At 42.8% G+C, this 21,918-nt stretch overlaps 2 protein-coding genes across 2 annotated transcripts; both read right to left on the reverse strand.

Moving 5' to 3' along the window:
* Positions 1-190: 190 nt before the first annotated feature.
* LOC115146294 (BSD domain-containing protein 1-like) lies at positions 191-13,091 on the reverse strand. The gene is made up of 11 exons (XM_029688289.2): positions 12,882-13,091; positions 12,189-12,252; positions 11,828-11,944; positions 11,048-11,215; positions 9,262-9,316; positions 8,790-8,905; positions 4,005-4,073; positions 2,468-2,552; positions 1,861-2,343; positions 1,210-1,313; positions 191-1,091 (listed from the first exon to the last, which is right to left on the reverse strand). Exons 1-11 carry the CDS (start codon positions 12,890-12,892, stop codon positions 1,062-1,064), a joined length of 1,302 nt encoding a protein of 433 aa, XP_029544149.1. The 5' UTR covers positions 12,893-13,091; the 3' UTR covers positions 191-1,061.
* A 3,403-nt stretch (positions 13,092-16,494) lies between these two features.
* Positions 16,495-17,253, reverse strand: LOC115146659 (oligodendrocyte transcription factor 3-like). Its single transcript, XM_029688725.2, has one exon. The coding sequence runs from the start codon at positions 17,251-17,253 to the stop codon at positions 16,495-16,497; it is 759 nt and encodes a 252-aa protein (XP_029544585.1).
* Positions 17,254-21,918: the final 4,665 nt, after the last annotated feature.

The following is a 21,918-nucleotide window of genomic DNA, read 5'->3' on the forward strand; positions in this document are numbered from 1 at the left end:
CAAGCAGACAAAGCCCTCATTTCCTCTTGGCTCTCTGCAACTCCATACTCAGAGCTATTGTGCAGTATATATGTCCATACTAAGCAGGCTGTGGGATCTCATTAATTATTTAACATCAGAAATAACATGACAACAGGCCATACCTCCTCAGACATCCAAGCCCAATACTCTGGCACCATGACACCTGAAACATTTTGCAGCCTCTTTATTGCATCATCATCTTCTCTTTTGACGATTGACAATAAATGAGACCCTTTCCCATCCAGAATAATATTAGACTGATCGAATAATAGATTATTGTAGCAGAGACAGGAAATAAAGCAGAAACGTGGCCCCTGGAGGTCACAGAAGAGCTGATATGTTCAGGTCAATTACTTAGCAGGGCAGGGATGAAAACAGACAGAATAGAAAATGTGTGACAAAACATTTGGATATCTTGTCCACACTATCGCTCGTCTGTCAAGGTCATATGTATCTGGGGTTGGGAGTGAATCCAAAAAGAATGCGCTCTATAAAGGCCAAAATATGTTCCCTTATGAATATTCACTTGCATAAGATAGATGAGTTAATTTCTTTTTTTTAAAGTTTAAATCAATATATTCACCATTCAATAAATCACATGAAGAATGTCATCTCATGAAAGGTGATAGGCAGCGTTACAGCTTAATGGCTATTCTTCAGCCTAAAGTGAAGTAATAATTCCCGCCACTCATAACTTTGAAGAAGCTCACTAGCAACAATTTACATGTACTTAATGGCATTTCAGAAGATAGAGAGGGAGCAGCAGCTTTCAAGAAATAACCAAAAAGACTGAGTAAATCAGCATTGAAACCTATATGCACAAACTGACAGCTGATGGTGCCTTGGCTCTAATCGTATTGTCTTGGATGGCCATTGCTATGCTAGCGCCTTCAGCAACATGGTCCAAACCAAAGGGACATTCCCCTACGAACAAACGTGACACGGTGACGGCGTGGACAGAGGTAAAACACGTTAAGCATGGTTCGTCTGCCGAGAACTCGCTTTAATGGCGGGATAGAAACAGTACGCCACAGCAATCATCAGTTCCAGTTCTCCCAGTCCTCCTCCAGCTGAAAAATAAAACATTTCATTTAGTTCAACATAATTTAACTAACTAGGCATGTTCTTTAATGTTACAGTTTGGGGTTAGAAGAAATGCAACAGGAACATTTTGTATTTATTGCCCACCTCTCCTGTAGCCTCAACTCTAGAGAGCACCATCTGGACCTCGTCTTCTGTCATGTCCAGGTCAAAGTCCTTCTCCCAGTCCTCACTGACATCTGTGCTGGACCCTGCAGGGGTCAGGGTGAAGCACAGGATCAGATGGGACCACTTAACACTCTTCTAGAATACTATTCTTGCACTGGCTCTATGCACGCTCACTGAACTTTACCCACACATACTACACTGACACTCCAACACACACACGCATGCATATTGATCATACACACACACACACACACTTTATCTATCCTGATTGCCTAGTCTCTTTTACTCCTACCTACATGTACATATTACCTCAACTACCTCGTACCCCTGCACATTGACTCTGTATCAGTACTTCTTATATATTCCCTGGTTGTTGTTGTTTTATTGTGTTACCGTTTCCATTTTTCCCTTCTTATTCACTAATTAGAACAGTTTTCTTACTTTTAACTCTGCATTGTTGGGAAAGTGCTCATATGTAAGCATTTCATGGTAAACTCTACACCTACTGTATTCGGCGCATGTGACAAATAAAAATGTGTTTGATTTTGATTTGATGAACAGCTTAGGCCCTATTCAATCAAACCCTGTTACCACAGTCACACCAATAACTGAATAGAAGTGTCCTTTTACCTTTCTTGCCATTGTTTGAAGGTGTAGACTTTCCGCTGTCAGAGTTGAGCTCAAACACCCTCAGGTCCTGGGGCCCCTCGGTCTCTGGTCTGATGGTGGTAGCTGGGGCCTGGACTGTTAATCTCTCAGCTGTAGCCTTCTCTGTGGGCTCAGGCTGGGCTGGGGCCTCTAACTGAACCCTCTTCTCCTCCTCCTGCTGCCCCTCTGGCTCTTTCTCCTCCAGGCTGGCCTTGTTGAGTTTCTGGGACAGCTCCACGACTGCAGGCTGTGGCCTGGCTGGTCTCACCTCCACCTGGGTGGGCAGGCTGCCGCTGTCGCTGCTCAGGGAGAGGGGAGAGGAGCGCTCCCCGCTCGGAGACGGGATGGGGCTGAGTGGGGTCGTCGCCATTGTGACTGGTGTAAGTGGGGACAGCTGGGTAGCAGGGTCGTCCAATGGGGGCGTGAAGTCCAGGCGAGATGAAGACGTGGCGCCAAGGAAGTCATCTGGGGTAGAAATAAGGGAGAAAACAGTGAGTCACGAGACAGACCTGACTAGTCTGACTGACTTCTTTCAGGTCACATCTCACAGAAGACATTTCACCATTGTGAAATTCCCTATCCAACATACCTTCATCCTCCTCCTCCCAGCCCAGAGCCTCTGTGTGGGAAGTCTGCTCTGCTCTCTGCTTCAAGGCCACTCGCCTGGCCTCCTCCTGGTGGTCAGTCACATTAGTAACCCATCAGCAGAACACTACCGGCTTTTTAGTGTATCTATTTATCGGATAAGGTGATGATATGAAGTCGGGACAGGGATTTTAACTGGGAAATTCTCTAATAAACATAGCTTACCTGTGAAATAGTTGCACTGAATACATTGTCTGATACCTCCATTTTGTCAGCATGCAGCACACAAAATATCATAAAAACACATGCACTTTCCAGAAAGGGAGGGAGAGGATTGGAATGAGCTTTGGAAGAGGGGGCCTGGGCTTTGTTAGGACACACAGGAAAGTGTCCGAATCCAAATCAAATAGCGGGAGATTTGGTTCTGGGTGCCAAGATTAGTCTTCCAAGAGTCTACTAAGCTACCAGAGCTCTGAGGTAGAGTCCTGCACAAGCATGAATTGTAAGCCAGAGCCCTACCCATGCATGCTACGTTCAAACCCTTATCCTACCCAGGCCCGATTGACTCTGCCAAATATAAGGCCCTCTCGGCCCGAAATAAGAAACAACTTCCTCTGTTAGTAAATCCATAAGCTACTCAGGGAGCTCTGAGTATCCATAGCAACAGCTCCGCTAGGGCTCACTGACGAGACAGAGAGCAGTTAGCTGTTCGTCACTCTAAACTAACAACACTCACGAGAATATTATTCTTTTCTGTGAAATCATCTCTCCTGTCTTATATTTGATGAGGTTGAAGCACTTCTGACAATGTTATGATCTTAGTCAGATATCACTGTACTGCGCAGCATAGCACTAGCAAATGGCTCAGTTTCAAAATGTTAGTGATTCATTTATATGCATTTGAATTAACCTTCATTTAACTAGGCAAGACGGTTAAAAACAAATTCTTATTTACAATGACGGCCTACCCCAACCAAACCCTAACTCGGACGAAGCTGGACCAATTCTGCGCCGCTCTATGAGATTCCCAATCACGGCCAGTTGTGATAGAGCCTGGAATCGAACCAGGGTCTGTAGTGACGCCTCTATTACTGAGATGCAGTGCCTTTCTGCCCCTGAGCAAGGCAGTTAACCCACTGTTCCCTGGGCAGAGGGGTTGGGTTAAATGCAGAAGACACATTTCAGTTGAATACATTCAGTTGGACAACTGACTAGGTAACCCCCTTTGCGTTTCCATTTAAACCGCTGCGCCACTCGGGAGCCTCAAAATCCTCTTTAGTGATACTCAAGCTCTGCCCGTAACCTAGTTATTGATGAAAAAAACAGCCACTATCTAGCCCTAACCCTACGTATAATATCGGGGGCTCGGGTTGGGTAGCAGAGCTCTACTCTGAGGTAGGAGCCTCTCTCCAAAATGATCTACAACTGGCCAGCAGGGGCGCAGTTTACATTCTAACATGGGATTCTGATAGAAGAGGGTGCATGATGGTTCATGAGAGCTATACATGCCAGTAACAAAACAAAAAAAGTGAGCGAATTACCTGGTCCAACTGAAAGACTTTGTAGAAATACCGCTGCCAGAATTCAGAATGGGCTACAGCTGCTGGCACCTATGGATGAAAATACTTACTCTTACACAACGCACAGAGCATTTAAAAAAGTGATTCACTTCTATCTAACTTCTATGAGATAAGGTCTGAACAGGAGGATTATAAAGTAGGGTTGGGCGATGTCAATCTTTGTCCTATCGTGATTATGTACTCATAAAACATTGTGATGTATGCTGGTATTGGCCAACAAAAAGATAAACAAATATAAAACATGACTAAAGATAACGCTGAAAGCCTGGCAGACGCTAAGTGCAGGCAAATCTTTTCTAATATTTCTTTCTGGTGGAGTTCCAGCATGGAACAGGTGTGTGTGTGTGTGTGTGTGTGACTCGTACACATGACGGAGCAAAGTGACATTCAACTGAAGATGAACGGGCTGTCTTACTGCAGTAAGAGTTAGGTTATAAATCATTGGGTGGATAAGAAATCCAAGGCTTAAAAACAAAGGTGTCCATGTATGCCAATGACTCAAGTTTTATATTAAGTCCGTAAACTAGATCCCTGCAATGTCTCATTGAAGATCTATATAGTTTTTCTGTACTCTCTGGACTAAAAACCTAATTATGATAAGTGTATAATATTAGGTATTGGATTCAAAAAATATATACAACTTTTACATTACCCTGCAGTTTACCTATAAAATGGGCTGACGGTGAAGTATACATAGTTGGTATGCATATTACAAAATATATAAATGTGATCTCCACAATGAATTTCAATAGAAAACGTGTAAAAATAGACAAGATTCTGCAACCATGGAGAAGTAAATTCCTGTCTATTTTATGGAAATATTGCCCTGATTAACTCCTTAGTCATATCTCAGTTCTCACTTATGGTGCTGCCTACTCCTGATGATTCGTTTTTCAAATTATATGAGCAAGAAATATTTTGCTTTATCTGGGTTGCTTAATTAACCAGACAAGATAAAGCGTGCCTATCTCTATAATGAATATGAAGTGGGTGGGTTGAGATTATTAAATCGAAAAGAACTAAACCGCTCTCTAAAGCTTCACTTATTCAAAGCGTCTACCCCAACCCATAAGACTGCGGAACAATTAATCAATTGGCCACCCAGACTACTTACATTGGCGACCTCCCCCCTTTGTTATTAACATTGCTGCTACTCACTGTTTATTATCTATGCATAGTCACTTTATGACTACCTACAAATACAAATGACCTCAACTAACCTGTACCCCCGCACACTGACTGGGCACCGGTACCCCCTGTATATAGCCTTGCTATTGTTATTTTATTGCTTATTTTTTGTTTACTTTAGTTTATTTAGTAAATATTTTCTTATGTTTATTGAACTGCATTGTTGGTTAAGGGATTGTGAGTAAGCATTTCACAGGAAGGTCTACAACTGTAGTATTTGGAGGAGGTGACAAATACAATTTGATTTGACTTCATGCTTCTCAGCTAAAATTATTGTACAGAATTCTTGCCACCAACAAAATGTTGAATATTTGGAACATATAGTCATTGCAGCTCTACAGATGTTTTTGTGAGGATACAGACTCTATAGACCATTTGTTTTGGTATTGCCCTCAGGTACCCTGTTTCTGGTCTCAGGTTCAGGAATGGCTGAAAATGCATAACATGAATCAAAATTTTACCCAAGAAATAGAATTGTTGGGAGAACTGGTCAGTCAATTACTAATACCGTAATTGCTGGACTATTAAGCGCACCTGAATATAAACCGCACCCACTGAATTATTAAAAAATATGTATTTTGTACATAAATACGCCGCACATGTCTATAAGCCGCAGGTGCCTACCGGTACATTGAAACAAATGAACTTGGTCACTATCTTCCTCCTCCTGTGCACCGAAACCACTGAAGTCATCTCCTTCGGTGTTGGAGATGAATAGCCTCAGAATTGCTTCATCCGATGTTGGATCGTTTTCATTGTCGCTCTCGTCACTTTCATCCGGAGGCAAATACCCCGCTGAGCTCATACTGCCCCTTCAAAACGCAGCAGTCCAGCCTTTCGAAACCCGTTGATGATAGTGGATTTTTTGACAATGCTCCACGCTGTCAGGACCCACTGGCAGACTTGACCATAAGTTGCTCTTCGCATGCAGCCCGTTTTAGTGAAGGATTTCTCCCCACTTGTCATCCAAGCCTCCCACTGAACAAGGAGCGCCACCTTAAATGCACGATTTACACTGATGTCGAGTGGCTGCAAATACTTTGGGCCATCTGCTTTTCTTCCCTCTGAAAGCCTTTGTTGTCTTTTTGCACTGAGTCAGTTCCTCACGCTGCTGTTTCCAACGTCTTATCATCGACTCATTAAGGCCAAGCTCCCGTGCAGCAGCTCTCTTTCCTTTTCCAACAGCCAGATCGATCGCCTTCAACTTGAAAGCTGCATCATATGCATTTCTCCGTGTCTTTGCCATGATGAGGGTGACAAAATTACTACCGTAATCAGAATGATGGGAAGTTTGAGCGCGCTCGATTTTACGTCACAGTGTCTCCGGATGGGGCCACAGTGTCTCCTGACCCCTCCTGTCTCAGCCTCCAGTATTTATGCTGCAGTAGTTTATGTGTCGGGGGGCTAGGGTCAGTTTGTTATATCTGGAGTAGTTCTCCTGTCCTATTCGGTGTCCTGTGTGAATCTAAGTGTGCGTTCTCTAATTCTCTCCTTCTCTTTCTTTCTCTCTCTCGGAGGACCTGAGCCCTAGGACCATGCCCCAGGACTACCTGACATGATGACTCCTTGCTGTCCCCAGTCCACCTGGCCGTGCTGTTGCTCCAGTTTCAACTGACCTGAGCCCTAGGACCATGCCCCAGGACTACCTGACATGATGACTCCTTGCTGTCCCCAGTCCACCTGGCCGTGCTGTTGCTCCAGTTTCAACTGACCTGAGCCCTAGGACCATGCCCCAGGACTACCTGACATGATGACTCCTTGCTGTCCCCAGTCCACCTGGCCGTGCTGCTGCTCCAGTTTCAACTGTTCTGCCTTATTATTATACGACCATGCTGGTCATTTATGAACATTTGAACATCTTGGCCATGTTCTGTTATAATCTCCACCCGGCACAGCCAGAAGAGGACTGGCCACCCCACATAGCCTGGTTCCTCTCTAGGTTTCTTCCTAGGTTTTGGCCTTTCTAGGGAGTTTTTCCTAGCCACCGTGCTTCTACACCTGCATTGCTTGCTGTTTGGGGTTTTAGGCTGGGTTTCTGTACAGCACTTTGAGATATCAGCTGATGTACGAAGGGCTATATAAATACATTTGATTTGATGGTGCTCAGTTTTTTTGGCGGCATGAATCTTGTGAAAGCGGGAAAAATCCATAAATTAGCCGCGTCATTCTATAAACCGCGAGGTTCAAAGCGTGGGAATAAAGTAGCGGTTTATAGTCCAGCAATTACAGTACTCTCATTTAAAGTATTTAACTTTAACTCGCAATTTTGTGGATTCTATTCAATTATATGTTAAACATCACACAGTTGAAAGATATAGAAATCCGAAGAGGGTGGCCAGCAGAGATCGGTGGGATGGGCTGAGGGAAGCTGAGGGTTGGGATGTGGAATTGGAGACAAGTGGGAGTGGAGTTGCTGGGAGGGGGATAGAATGACGGACAACGTTTTTACATCTAATGCTTGTTTGCCTAAGGCTGATGCCGTGCAGGTGTCCGTACTCGTATGCACATGCATATACACACTCTCATTCAAACGCACACACATGCACAGACACACATGTAAATAGTGTCATAAATGCACTCAAATGTATTCAGTTGGTCCTGGCGGTTGGGAGCCTCCCCCACAGTTCTCGGGAACTGTGGGGGAGGGATCCTGGAGGGCTGGTAGCCTGGCGGTTGGGAGCTTGGGCTGGTGGCTGATAGGTTGCTGGTTTGGGTCCCCGTTTTTGACCTTGTGGGAGACCTGTCGACGTGCTTTGAAGGGAGTTGACCCTGTTTGCTTCTGTGGACCCCACACGGATCATTTCTTTCTTAATAAGCTTAAACTTTTCATTCCATTTTTTTATAGTCCATTGATATATTGTTTGTTCTCTCCCATTATTAGTCCACCTTATGTTTTTAGACTATTCAAACAACTTTGAGATGAAAGTCAATATATATAAAAAATATACAAAATAAAGAGTTCTTAACAGGGTGTGTTTTTTGTTTACCCTCGCTGGTGTCGTCTCCTTCAGACATGAGCTCGTCGTCAGAGCAGATGTTGAGCACGTTAACCAGATGAATTCATTGTTTGAAAGAGAAAGCTTGCATGCATAAAACGATGAAAGCATACTAGCCCAAAGTCATATTCATAATGAATGGCGAGACAAGGGAATATACCCAATGTTTTTGAAAACAGCTAAACACAATATAGTTAAGGTGTCCGTTATAATTGTTTTATAGATTTAGGCTATAAGGCCCACGCATCTGACAAAGTGAGAGAAACAATTCTTTCTGACTGGACATTTTGCAAAGCTTTGGTGAAATTCCTCGCTCTGTCTAGCCTACATTAATTTATTGCGTTCTGAAGGCCTATATAGCATAGGCTATTTATTGAATTACTCGGAATGTCACTCATGCGCTGCCCGATTCCGTTAGGCCTACTGCGCGGCACCAGTCAGGTTCAAATAAGATAAACCATTGTCTGTCACATCACAATGTTTTCACCATTGACAACGGCTGTCAATCATTATTGATAAATTAACATATTGTAATTTGGCCCAACCCTATTAGAAAGTGTACCATTCTGGTGTAAAGGGCCCTGATAGAGGGGGTGTTGACCAGGAGGTCAGAGATCTCTCCTTTCCTCTCCTCCAGGCTGAAGCTGGAGAGCCACGCATCAAACTGCTCTAGGGAACCTGGGACAGAACACAGGAAATACAATTAAAAACACAAAACAATATTTTCATGACCGTTTAAGAACTGCATGAAAATAAGTGGCATAGCAAACTACCCATGTCTTGTCCTGCCAAGTTATTTGCATTCATTGTAATAGGAGTTGACTTTGACCATGATTTATAAAGTCTTAGAGTGCAGCTGAGGGTAGAGTAGAATGAGTAATTTTATGGGTGTAAGTCCCTTGTCATTGCCATTCTGACGGCTTTTTTATGTTTTGAGGGAATGAAGCCGGGTTAGTGACGTTGCATGGCACATGACCTTTTCTTTAATGAGAATAGTGAAGACAGATAGAAAAGAAACATGTGTACTGCCTCACCATCAGGCTCATTGCAGTATGTAGCAGGGTCAGCCTGCAGACTGTAGAGACGAGCCTAGGGAACAAAACACACACTGTAACCCAAATGATCATGTGACATAACATGTGTTCTGATATCTAGTATTGCAACAAAAAGAGACCGTATTTTGTTTGTTTAGTATATTGATAACGTTATGCTAATGCTTTCAACAGCCTAATATGCTGTAAACTATTGTCTTTTAACAGTTACATCTCAATATATACACTACCGTTCAAAAGTTTGGGGTCATTTAGAAATGTCCTTGTTTTTGAAAGAAAATTTAAAATAATGTAAATTAAAATAACAGCAAGTTGATCCGAAATACAGTGTAGACATTGTTAATGTTGTAAATCACTATTGTAGCTGGAAACGTTTGATTTTTTATGGATTATCTACATAGGTGTACAGAGGCCCATTATCAGCAACTATAACTCCAGTGTTCCAAAGGCACATTGTGTTAGCTAATCCAAGTTTATAATTTTAAAATGCTTATTGATCATTAGAAAACCCTTTTGCAGTTATGTTAGCACAGCTGAAAAGTGTAGTTCTGATTAAAGAAGCAATACAACTGGCCTTCTTTAGACTAGTTGAGTATCTGGAGCATCAGCATTTGTGGGTTCGATTTACAGGCTCAAAATGTCCAGAAATAATGAACTTTACGGAGGCATTTTGGATATAAAATTATCTGGATATAAAAATAATCTTTACGGAACAAAAGGAACATTTGTTGTGTAACTGGGAGTCTCGTGAGTGAAAACATCCGAAGATCAAAGGTAAACTATTAATTTGATTGATTTTCATGACCAAGCTACCTGATGCGAAGTGTACTTAATGTTTTGTCATGCGATCGATAAATTTACACAAACGCTTGGATTGCTTTCGCTGTAAAGCATAATTTCAAAATCTGAGACGACAGGTGGATTAACAAAAGGCTAAGTTGTGTTTCGTAATATTGCACTTGTGATTTCATAAATATTTTTAGTAATATTATTTGACTGGGGTGCTATGCTATTCTGCAGCTGCTGATGACAATTATCCCGCTTAATGGATGGGTAGCGTCAAGAAGTTAAAATGATCAACTTGGATTAGCTAACACAACGTGCCATTGGAACACAGGAGTGATGGTTGCTGATAATGGGCCTCGGTACGCCTATGCAGATATTCCATAAAATAAATCTGCCGTTTCCAGCTACAATAGTCATTTACAACATTAACAATGTCTACATTGTATTTTGGATCAATTTGATGTTATTTTAATGGACAATTTTTTTCTTTTCTTTCAAAAACAAGGACATTTCTCAGTGACCCCAAACCTTTGAACGGTAGTGTATATATAAATTCTATGTGTTATTTCATAGTAGTTTTAAGGTCTTCACTATTATTCTACAATGTAGAAAATAGTAAAAATAAAGAAAAACCCTGGAATGAGTAGGTGTGTCCAAACTTTTGTGAGTATTTATTTTATTTTATATTTTGAGATAAAAAAACAAACATTTTGATTTCTTTGATTTGCGTATTTTAGGGCAAAAGCTAAATCCTGTGGATTAACCATCCTCTACTCTGGAGCTCAGTAACACTTCTAAACCTGACCACTCTTACATGTTTGAACAGATTGGGGAAAAATTATAACACATGATGTTAATACATCATTTCTGAGAAACATTCTGGTATATTAGCAGTAAATGTAAAACAGCATGGTATCTAGTCCTTAATTTGTTAAATCACACTGTCATAGTGATAAGCTGAACACAGTATTAACATACTCACCTTGGTGCTGTCATACACCTCTGTGGTGCCTGCTGGAGTTGCCACTAGCGTGATGACATCACAGTCGATGGTCATGTCCTGGGGAGGAGCGAGGGTGTCTGTTATCACTCCTAAGAAACTGGATAGGCTCTTCTTCACCTTCTCTGTGGTATCAGAGGAGCCCTCCACCTGAAACAAAGTGGGACAGGTGACATACCACAGTCAGGACGTATATGCCTATAAATAACCAAGTAGTAATTCATATGAACTTATCTAATATGGGTCACTATGACCCATAGCTAACAAATTGGCTACACAGCCTGAGTTGACCCTTGTATTTATTTATTGGATTGTAGTTGCACTCACAGGGCCCTACACACGCCAACCCTCCAACATTTGCTCACACACACACTCATTTATACTGACTCTACACACACCAACTCATATACAATCATCATATACACTGCTGCTACTCTGTTTACCATATATTCTGATGCCTGGTTACCTTACCCCTATATACATATATATATATATATATATATCTACCTCTATCACTCCAGTATCCCTGCACATTATAAATATGGTACTGGAACTGACCCTGTATATAGTATGTTTGCTTACTTTCTCATGTTCTAGTTATTTCTATTTCTCGTGTGGTTTTGCTCTACCTTATGTTATCTTTAGTGTTACATTTTTATTGATTACTGCATTGTTGGGTTTAGAACTAGCAAGAAAGACATCTCACTTTACTTATGCACGTGACATTAAAACTTGAAACTAGTGAAGAACCAAATGGCCTACCGCTAGTTTGGTTCTAACGGCGCTTGCTGTGGCCACGATGGAGCACGCAGCGTCATGTTGCACCACGTTGGAGAACTCTGTGAGGTCACGCTTTATAAATTCGTATGCCTCTGATGACTGCAAAAACAATAAAATGTTGGAGTTACATTGACAAGTGCAAACAGAGTACAGTAATATGCCTGCATTATCAGTGTACTCGGATGTCACAAGCATATTGATTTTCACCTTGTTTTATAATGAGTCATATTGAAGATATTAAATTAGCATTTTTGATGCACAAAACATAACACAATAGTTTGCGGCTCATTGTGATACTAGAGAGATCATCTGGGGATCCGTGCAGGCTAGCATGGACGTCTACCTTATCTTTAACGGCCTGGAAGCTTTGTTGAAGCCATCCTCCCCACCAACCGTCACAGCTTTCTCTGAAGTAAAGAGACATAGTGATGACAGAGTATTCAAACGTGATCAACAGGTACTAATGGTGAAATGCATAGCTTACATTTTAGTTATATAACTATTTGGCTAGGGCCATTAACGACCAGGTCAGGCCGGATGACAGTGCGCATGGCGCCGACAGAGATGGTCGCCTCGCTTCGCGTTCTTAGGAAACTATGCAGTATTTGATAACAATCTAGCCAGCTTAGCTGAATTGCTAACCAACACCAGTGAATTTGCATTAGCTGTTAGCTTGCTAGCTAGATAGCGAACAAAGCTACGGTGGAAACCATGGAACTGTATTTTTCCAATCACTGTTAATATTTACAACACACTATTAATACGTCTGTCTCCGCGAATAGGCAGCAAACAGTTTGCTAGCCACTGCTAGCTAGCCATCGAGCTAAACAGCTGGTGCAACATTTTTGGTAAACAAAACCCGATTGACTCGAGAACAGACAAAGCAACTGATTGCATCGTTTTGAAATAGATGAATGTGGCAATAGCTAAATATGAAGGGATGAATATATTACATGAAAGAAAAACATGCTGAGAGTGGGATATATTACGATGGTTAATTTATAAAACAAAAACTATTTTGCGACTTCACACTCACCCTTCAGCCATCTTCAGACCATGACATCACCAATATTTACTGAACTCTGACCCCACTGAATGAGGAAGAAGCTTGTAAAATGCAGTTTTTCAATTTGTATCTTCTTCTAGTAAATACAGTTTTAGGATAGATAGCTGATGTAAAATGTATTATTATTATTTTCCAAATTAATCCTGCTAGCTACGCTCTTGGGCATTTCTTTAGGACTACGGTGTCTGCAAAGGATCAAGCTTCGCGTTGGTAGGCTGCTGCGCTGGCGTTGCTGGTGCAATAACTTTATGAAAACTAAATCTAACATTGCGTTCAAATTCTCCTTACAAAATGTATCATAATTGAACACCAACCTTGCACCCACTTGTATTTATTATCAAGTCCAGCTAAAGTGAAAGTTATCAAAATATTTCAGAATAAGCCTTTAGGGCTGAGCCAGTTGTTATAGGTTTCCATATTTGGCTAAGTATGCCCTTTCATAGTTTGTATCACTCATTTGAATGGGATGCACATTATGCAATTACTTTTTAAAGTTTCTGAAAATGTGCATGGTCTATGGTCTATCCTTTTTAATTAGTTTGAGCTTGTTCAGTATTATACATAAGGTCAAATGTGGCCTGCCAGTCAATAGCACTCTCCTAGAGAGAGGTCTGAAAATGTAGGTTATGAAGCAACACATTATAAGATTTAACTCACCTAGCCACATGATTAGTAATCAAATCCGCCCGTATGTGACTCTATCTTTAATGGGTCTACATTAATTCCCAGACCAGTGGGTTGTTGACCCTATCCCAGCTGCGTTTCCCCCTCAATCAGTATGCAGGGTGAAGGGATCCCGACTTTACTGAACTGATAGTCAAATGGTCAGGCTGCGAGCTTCTGGAGGAGAGCTCTCCCCTAATTGAAGATCCCCTGTATCCAGACGCAGCACAATGTGTGCGTATGTTCTCCAATATGTCTCTCCTGTCCAGACCCTCAATCCCCCTAATTGGCTCCTTCAGTTCCCTAATTAACGCTGTCGATCCTGTCTACTGCTGAGCCCAGGGTAACACACACCCTTCTATTGATTAGCATTCCCTCCTGTTAACTCATCCATCTGTGTCTATGGGGTGGGGGCCATCAGCTATCATGATCATGACGACTGCATACAATAGTGAAAATTCTGACCACACAGTCTTTACTCTCCACTCATTTGAAAAAAACGTGGGACTTTTATTTTCTCTGATGCTGCAGTGTATTGTGTCGCTTTCAGATATTTTTCTTCCTACTGAAAAAGCTGTTGAATTTTAGAATGTTTTTGCCCTTAATGTTTATATTTTGTTTTTGAGTGTCATTTTTTATGGATAAGGGCCAAATATTGTCAAGCTGTTCGTGGTAATGTAGAAATAGGCCTGCAGTCATTAAACATGACAAAACCTTTACATTTAAAGCCCTTTTACATTCACACATCCTATGTTATATGTGTTTGATGTGGATTGCCCTAAACGTGGTAGCATATTCACAGCATATGCTCCCAACATACTGTATATACTTCAGACAGCACATAACAGGTCAGCATATGGCAAAAACACTATGATGACAACAGTGGCTGGTCATAATGGCCCAGAAAGGCACTGTCAGTATTGTATGATTTAAGATGCATATCAATTGCACACCACACAGACACACACCCTCACACCCTCACACACTCCCGCACCCTCTCCATCCTGCTGCTGCTGCTCCGTGGGTTAACACCATCTGCTAACGATCAGGAAACACCAGCTTTGCACAAGTCAATGTCCCTAATTATCCACCTAAAGGAGGGAGGACACCAAAGGGAGGCCGACCCCACTAATCCCCACAATGTGTTCTACTTCCCATTCCCACCTGTGCCCAAATAAAGGGGGGCCTAGTGGGAGGACCCAGGATCCAAGTGTCAGGGGACCAGGGACCAGGTGATGCCAGAGCGCCTGTCCCCACCACAGAAGGCCCCTCCCCGGGCTAGGCTGGCAGCTGCCTCCCCCCACTGGGACGTCCCACAGCTGACAGTCCCAGAGTACTGACAGGGGTTCTTTACAGTGTCAATAGCCCCATAAATTAGAGCTAACCGCCTTTGTGGCGGGCGATGTGTCAGGCCTTTTGGCCCAACAGCGCTTGTTACCATGATGAAATGTAGATTGAATGGAGGGGGCCTGTGTCCCAGGCACGAGAGCTTGGCCTCCCCCGGTCTTTGTGTCCCGTGCATGGCTATTGTCCAGCTCTATTCAGAGCTCTCATGGAGAAGGGGGTTGAAGGGGGACTGAGGAGTTACATCTCTTTATTTCTCCCCTGATCTCGACCTCATCCGTCAGCCATGGGAGGATAAGCATGTATTTTACACGCTTGATTTGTTGCTAAGTGAGGGTGAGCCATTGTTGTGGGTTTGAGTAAATACACGTCTGTGTCATCCATCCCACATATGTCATTGTGCTGAAGTGTTTGGTATAGTTAGTCAATCATTGACTATAACGTTTTAAAATATCATTGATTTCATGAAAATAGATATTTTTTGATCTTTTAAAAACTGAAAAACAAAAACTTTGATATTCTCTGTTTTGATCTGTTGGTTTTCAAACACTTGAAATTGCAATGGTGCCATATGAGACTTGGTGTGTATTCTTACGCTGAAACATCCTAAGTAAAAACGGCACGTATTTACTCTTATTGTTCTGATGTGTCATAGGTATGAATACAGGGACAGTGACAAATCCTCTGGCCCATAGATGAGAGGGCCACAGCCCTGTCCCCTGCCTGTGCCAGACAAAAGTGACGCGCCGTCCTGGCGCCCGCACTGCCCTTTCATCTCCCACACCCTGTTGAGGTGAAGATGGATGATCCCAGAGCTCAGAGTGTCATATTCAGCCTCCCTCTGCAGCATTGCATTGTCTGGCCCTTCTCTCTCTCTCTTTAGCTCAGGGTAGACTTCTCCTCTCCCACCCCTCCCCTACCCTGCTCAGCACCACTAACTACTGCACCTCCCTGTGCAGTGCACAGGGATGGTAAACTGATAGGGATATCGTTCTTTGTGTTTTACTGTTGTAGCGCTACGTAGCCTGTTTCAGAATGAGAAAGACAAAAGACATGCTGAAAAACACATACAAATCGAATGGAAACAGAAGTAAATAGATTTACAGCAATTTATGTCTCAAGCAAAACAGCAGAAGATGTATTTTTTAAAAGGTTTAATTTAGGGAAATAAGACACCTGCAGAAGGACACAGCACTTTCCATCTTTGTCATTTGTTTCAGTAACACTGAATTTCCGATATTGAATAGCAATAGCAGATATTATCGCTGTTACATTCAAAAAAGAGCTTCAAGAACAATAGTATGAAATACAAAGCATAACCAAATTATCTGGCTTAAATGATCTAAGTGTTTCTGTGTGTGCATTTAAATGTTTTCAATATAATCAAGGAATGTAATTTAGAAAAATAGCAGCGGAATACTCAATAGAAGATATATACAAAATATGTACAGGTCCTGGGGGCTACCAATGTTTTTTACAGTTCAACCAACAATTTATCTCAGTCCTCAGTCCACTACTTAGTCCTGGGGTGGGCACTGGGCCTCAACTACAGAGCCCAGTCCTGGATGTCACCTGCTCACTTGCCCATGGAAAAGCTATGCAGGGTGGATGCGGTGGTTGGTAGAGGCTGGCAGAGCGAGCAGTGACAGGGCATACCAGGAAAGTGCCTGTAGGAGCTGGCTAGGTGGAGAGGGTCTTTCAGCAGGCTCTGTACGGGTGCATGGTGGAAGCCCAGGTAGCTTGCAGAGGGTGGTGAGTGTGGGGCTGGAGCCGGGAGAGGCGAAGGGTGGTGGAGAGCCGAGGCCGTGCTACCCACCAGGGAGTGCAGGGACTGGGCCAGGGGGTGTAGGGGGAGGTGAGCTGTGGGGGCCGGAGGGTTGATCCGGCGGTGGCTAGTGCGACTCTGGGAACCACCACCTCCATACACGTCCCCCACCAGCTTCTTCATCTCCTCCAGGGAGCTGGACAGCATGAGGATGTAGTTACGGGCCAACATCAGGGTGGAGATCTTGGAGAGCTTGCGGACGGAGGGCCCCTGGGCATAGGGCATGACCTCCCTCAGGCCGTCCATGGCCTGGTTCAGGTCGTGCATCCTCTTCCTCTCCCTGCCGTTCACCTTCAGCCTCAGGTCCTGCACGTCACCCTCTTTGAGGGTCTTGCTCTTGCCTCCCCCAGCACAGCGGTCAGTCCTGCCCTGCCCAGCGGCCCTGGCTGCCCCCTCCTCCCGGCAGTAGGCTTGGAACATCTTGTTGGAGAAGAAGTTGCCCATGGAGTCATCCACCACCAGATCTGGAGATGAGGAGCGGCTGGAGTTGGAGCCAGCGTCAGAGTCCATCTCAACAGATGATGTTTAGAAAATAAATGTAAAACACGAAAGTGGAAAAAAACAACTAAAACCACAAAGCAACTGAGGTTAGAGCCAAAGATGTTTGTGAAAGGTTCTTGAAAACAAAAAACAAAAAGCTGGATCTTTCTTCACTCTCTGTTGTCTGAGTAGGAAAGCTCACAGTTCCCTGAGGGCCGATGCTCTCTCACTGTCACTTCTGTCAGAGTTCAGTAGATAGCTAGATACAGCAGGCGCAGGCTGTGTCTGGTTCTAGTCGGGGTCTGTCCCCCTGCAGTCCTACAGGAGTGAATTTATACCCCCAAACCCAACAAAGGAACAATGAGGCGCATAATGAGACATTTAGACTCGCAGCCAATTGCAGAAGGGACACAATTTCACCCCTTGCAGCCCCACCCCGCCCTTACAGCCCCCACCTCCCTACGCCCACACCCACGTTTAACTCCCCTTCATCTCCTTACCTTCTTCTGATCATCTCATACACAGTAGCCCTTCCCTGCAATCAAATGACCTAGTGGCCTCGTGGGTGGAATGTTATTAATATTTTTCATAATTTCATAATTAACATAATTTTTTTAAAGACGCAGAAAATCCGGTGTTTCTATGTCAAACGGTTTTGTTATATTTCAGTCTTCTGTGATGTATATAAAGTGTCAAATTGGAATGCAACCTCAAAATGAAAGACTATAATAACCATGAGTGTGAGGTGTATACTATTGTTCCAAAGTAGATTTGTTTGACTACCAAGAAACACTCTGTGTGACCCTGATTTAGCCCATTGCAGTAAAGGTTTTTAACTAGAGCAAGCAAGTATTCACACGTACGTGTTAAGGCATACACAACACTGTGTTAACTTAACACAAGACATCTCACAGTCCATCAGACAACCCACACATTGGACTGACTCATAATGGTCCTCACGTGTTCGTGTGAAGATCAAAGGACACAGTTTGTCATCAGGGGTCTACATTTGCAAGTATGTGAAGGCGTTAATGTAATGGTTATGGTGTGATAAACTATGTTTAAATGACTAATGATTATTCCCCCATTAGAGTCAGTGCCAGTGGGACACTGAAATATGTGTTGAATTCTGACATTCACCCAAGCAATGCGTAATGTAGTCAACATTAAAATGTATGTGCTGCCAGTGCTGGACATTGATCACAGTGCTGGACATTGATCACAGTGATGGACATTGATCACAGTGCTGGACATTTATCACAGTGCTGGACATTGATCACAGTGCTGGACATTGATCACAGTGATGGACATTGATCACAGTGCTGGACATTGATCACAGGGATGGACATTGATCACAGTGATGGACATTGATCACAGTGCTGGACATTGATCACAGTGATGGACATTGATCACAGTGCTGGACATTGATCACAGTGATGGACATTGATCACAGTGATGGACATTGATCACAGTGCTGGACATTGATCACAGTGATGGACATTGATCACAGTGATGGACATTGATCACAGTGCTGGACATTGATCACAGTGCTGGACATTGAACACAGTGATGGACATTGATCACAGTGCTGGACATTGATCACAGTGATGGACATTGATCACAGTGCTGGACATTGATCACAGTGATGGACATTGATCACAGTGATGGACATTGAGTACAGTGATGGACATTGAGTACAGTGATGGACATTGATCACAGTGCTGGACATTGATCACAGTGATGGACATTGATCACAGTGATGGACATTGATCACAGTGATGGACATTGAGTACAGTGATGGACATTGAGTACAGTGATGGACATTGATCACAGTGATGGACATTGAGTACAGTGATGGACATTGAGTACATGTAATGTTTGATCTGTTGCATTTCATTTGGAGGGAAATGTAACCAAATATTCAAAAAATACCTCCATCTCAATAAGAATGTGAAAATTAGGTCAGTAATGAACCTGAAATATTTAGTACTGCTTCTTGTCCTCACTTAAAGACTAACATAGTATTCTTGACATGGTCATATAAAATACAGTTATATGAAACCCTGCATGTGGTGCTTAAACCTAGACAAGAACGGTGTTAATGGCAGGCTAAGTACAATTCAACTGTGGATAAAGACAATGGGATCAGATTCAATAAGACTTAGCCCCCAAACAGTCTGCGAAATCACATCACTATCACTGGAAGGGGGTCCTGGAGAGGGGAGGAGGTAGTTAAAAAGATACTAAAGAGTGGGCGATGCATTGTCGTGCTCTCATTCAGCCGCAAAGCCCTTCAGATTGGGCCGGTTACCTTTCTAAGATCCAGTGTAGCGTGGCTATTCCTCCATGGCTCTGCAGTGGCCATAGAGGCTTCATTAACATCACTGCTGGTTCATACGGACTCTGATTACTCACACAACACAGCTTATAACACTTTCCTGAAGTGACACAACACAGAATTTATGTAGATGTTATATGCCATGGACACTTCTGAAAAGAGTGAGGATAATATCAACATGTATGTACAGTATATATGTACAGTATGTATGCCCACAACATGCTGAATTGCTTGAGAATATACCACACATTTGCTATATTCAAAGCCTACTGGGCACACGCTGGGTTTAATCAACATTGTTTCCAAGTAATTTCAATGAAATTACGTTGAACCAGCGTAGAATAGACATTGAATTGACATCTGTGCCCAGTGGGAGAGAATCCTTTTCATTTGGTTGCATATTATCATGCATGGCTCCAGCATGCTGTCCAGATGTCTGGCTGTTTCTCTAATCACATGGCTCAGATATGAAGCCCAGCTCGATATTTTCTCCGAATCACTCCTCTTATTTTCACTAGCACATTTTTGTCTCTTGCTCTGGAATTTCCTGTGAAATGATGCCAACGTTAACCTAGGGGAAGTATTGTGGGTGGGACTGTTGGTGAATACACCAGTGCTTTGTGTGTTATGTTGTGTAGTTTCAGTCCTGATTAACAATGTCCCGATGGGCAGAAATGAGAAGTGTAACTCACTTTTGTAACTATTCCTCCCGCTTGTCTAATGCAATATCAACCACGACTCTGCTACTTAGCTTCTCTGACTGGTGCACTGGTACTTCGGTCTCTCTGACTAAGCCTGGCTCTAAGCCTGACTCTAAGCCTGGCTCTAAGCCTGACTCTAAGCCTGGCTCTAAGCCTGGCTCTAAGCCTGACTCTAAGCCTGACTCTAAGCCTGACTCTAAGAAGTCGACGGTCTTATCGGTGCAGACAGCTGTTGTATTTGTGGACACATTTAAATAGTGTTAGTGAAAACGGACCATAATGAAAATATATTGTTGTTGTCATTGTGATTCTTTGTGCTTTGGTTGCAATCACTGAAGAGGTAGGCTACCGCATTTACAGTGTGTGTATTTTGATAGCCTGTGATGATTGACTGTTTGAATGTAGTCTGTTCTGTAGTACAGGGGTGTCAAAGTCATTCCATGGAGGGCCTTGTATGTGCTGGCTTTGGTTTTTCCTTTAAATTAAGACCTAGACAACCAGGTGAGGGGAGTTTCTTACTAATCAGTGACCTTAATTCATCAATCAAGTACAAGGGAGAAGCAAAAACCCACAGACATTCGGGCCTCCGTGGAATGAGTTTGACAAGTGCTGTAATACATACATTTACTCTGTGTGAGTGCATGCATGTGTGTCTGTGTGCTCGTCAAACACACATGCGCAAACATAATTCAAGAGAGAATCAAGTGGGTCTACAGGACCCCCTACCTCTGTTCCTATAGGGGGGCTCTGCAGGGTTCCAAGGCTTGGCCAAGTCTCAGGGATCTTATAATTGGATAAACCTTGAGAGCCAACTTGGGCCATTTGTTCAGAACATATGGATTTGACCATCATTAGGCTGCTAGCCAAAATGGCTGCAGGGGACTCAGACTCCTAATTGGGTTCGGTCCTAATTAAGTATGTGGGACACAATGGCTCTTATTTCGCTCTTTATTAGTCACACACACTTTATAATGGCTGATTTGACTTTCAAACAGGGACGATGTTCCACACTTCACATCAGGGATACCACTGTTCCATCTACTGTTAATCCTTTCAGGTCTATGGTCTACATATTTCTCTTCTTGAGGGAAGAGCATAAAGGTGACAACATTACCCCTTTTGATGACAACAAGATTTATGAAAATTATGAATCATTACAATAGCTTGTATTTATACAATTAGACCCCTCAAATTCAACTCTGGACCTCAAAGCCAGTGCAACTGCTTTTTTAAATTGTTCCCCTCTAATCAGGGACTGATTTAGATCTGGGACACCAGGTGTCTGCAATTAATTATCAGGTAGAACAGAAAACCAGCAGGCTCTAGACCTTGTAAGAGTTGAATAACCCTGCCATATACTCCAGCCAGTACCGGGACATGAACTCAGTCACTGTCACTAGCCGACTACCACCCGGTTATTCAACCCTGCACCTTAGAGGCTGTTGCCGTATGTACATAGATATGGAATCAATGGTCACTTTAATAATGTTTACATACTGTTTAACTAATTTCATATGTACTGTATACACTGTATTCTAGTCAATGTCCAACCTAGTCAACTATTGCTGTACATATACTGTTGTATTCTACAGATATATTAAATATTCTATCCACATACTGTCCATAAGGTCTATACATCCCTGTCCATACACATAT

The sequence above is a fragment of the Oncorhynchus nerka genome, linkage group LG18 (genome assembly GCF_034236695.1).
Source record: "Oncorhynchus nerka isolate Pitt River linkage group LG18, Oner_Uvic_2.0, whole genome shotgun sequence".
NCBI lineage: Eukaryota > Metazoa > Chordata > Actinopteri > Salmoniformes > Salmonidae > Oncorhynchus > Oncorhynchus nerka.

Excerpts from the sequence above, each read along its gene's own strand:
- LOC115146294 (XM_029688289.2), bottom strand. Across the intron at positions 4,074-8,789 it reads GGGCCCTTTACACCAGAATG|GTGCCAGCAGCTGTAGCCCA; the intron begins GTACACTTTCTA and ends TTTCATCCATAG. Across the intron at positions 1,092-1,209 it reads GAGTTGAGGCTACAGGAGAG|CTGGAGGAGGACTGGGAGAA; the intron begins GTGGGCAATAAA and ends TTTATTTTTCAG.
- LOC115146659 (XM_029688725.2), bottom strand. The coding sequence starts at position 17,253 with ATGGACTCTGACGCTGGCTCCAACTCCAGCCGCTCCTCATCTCCAGAT.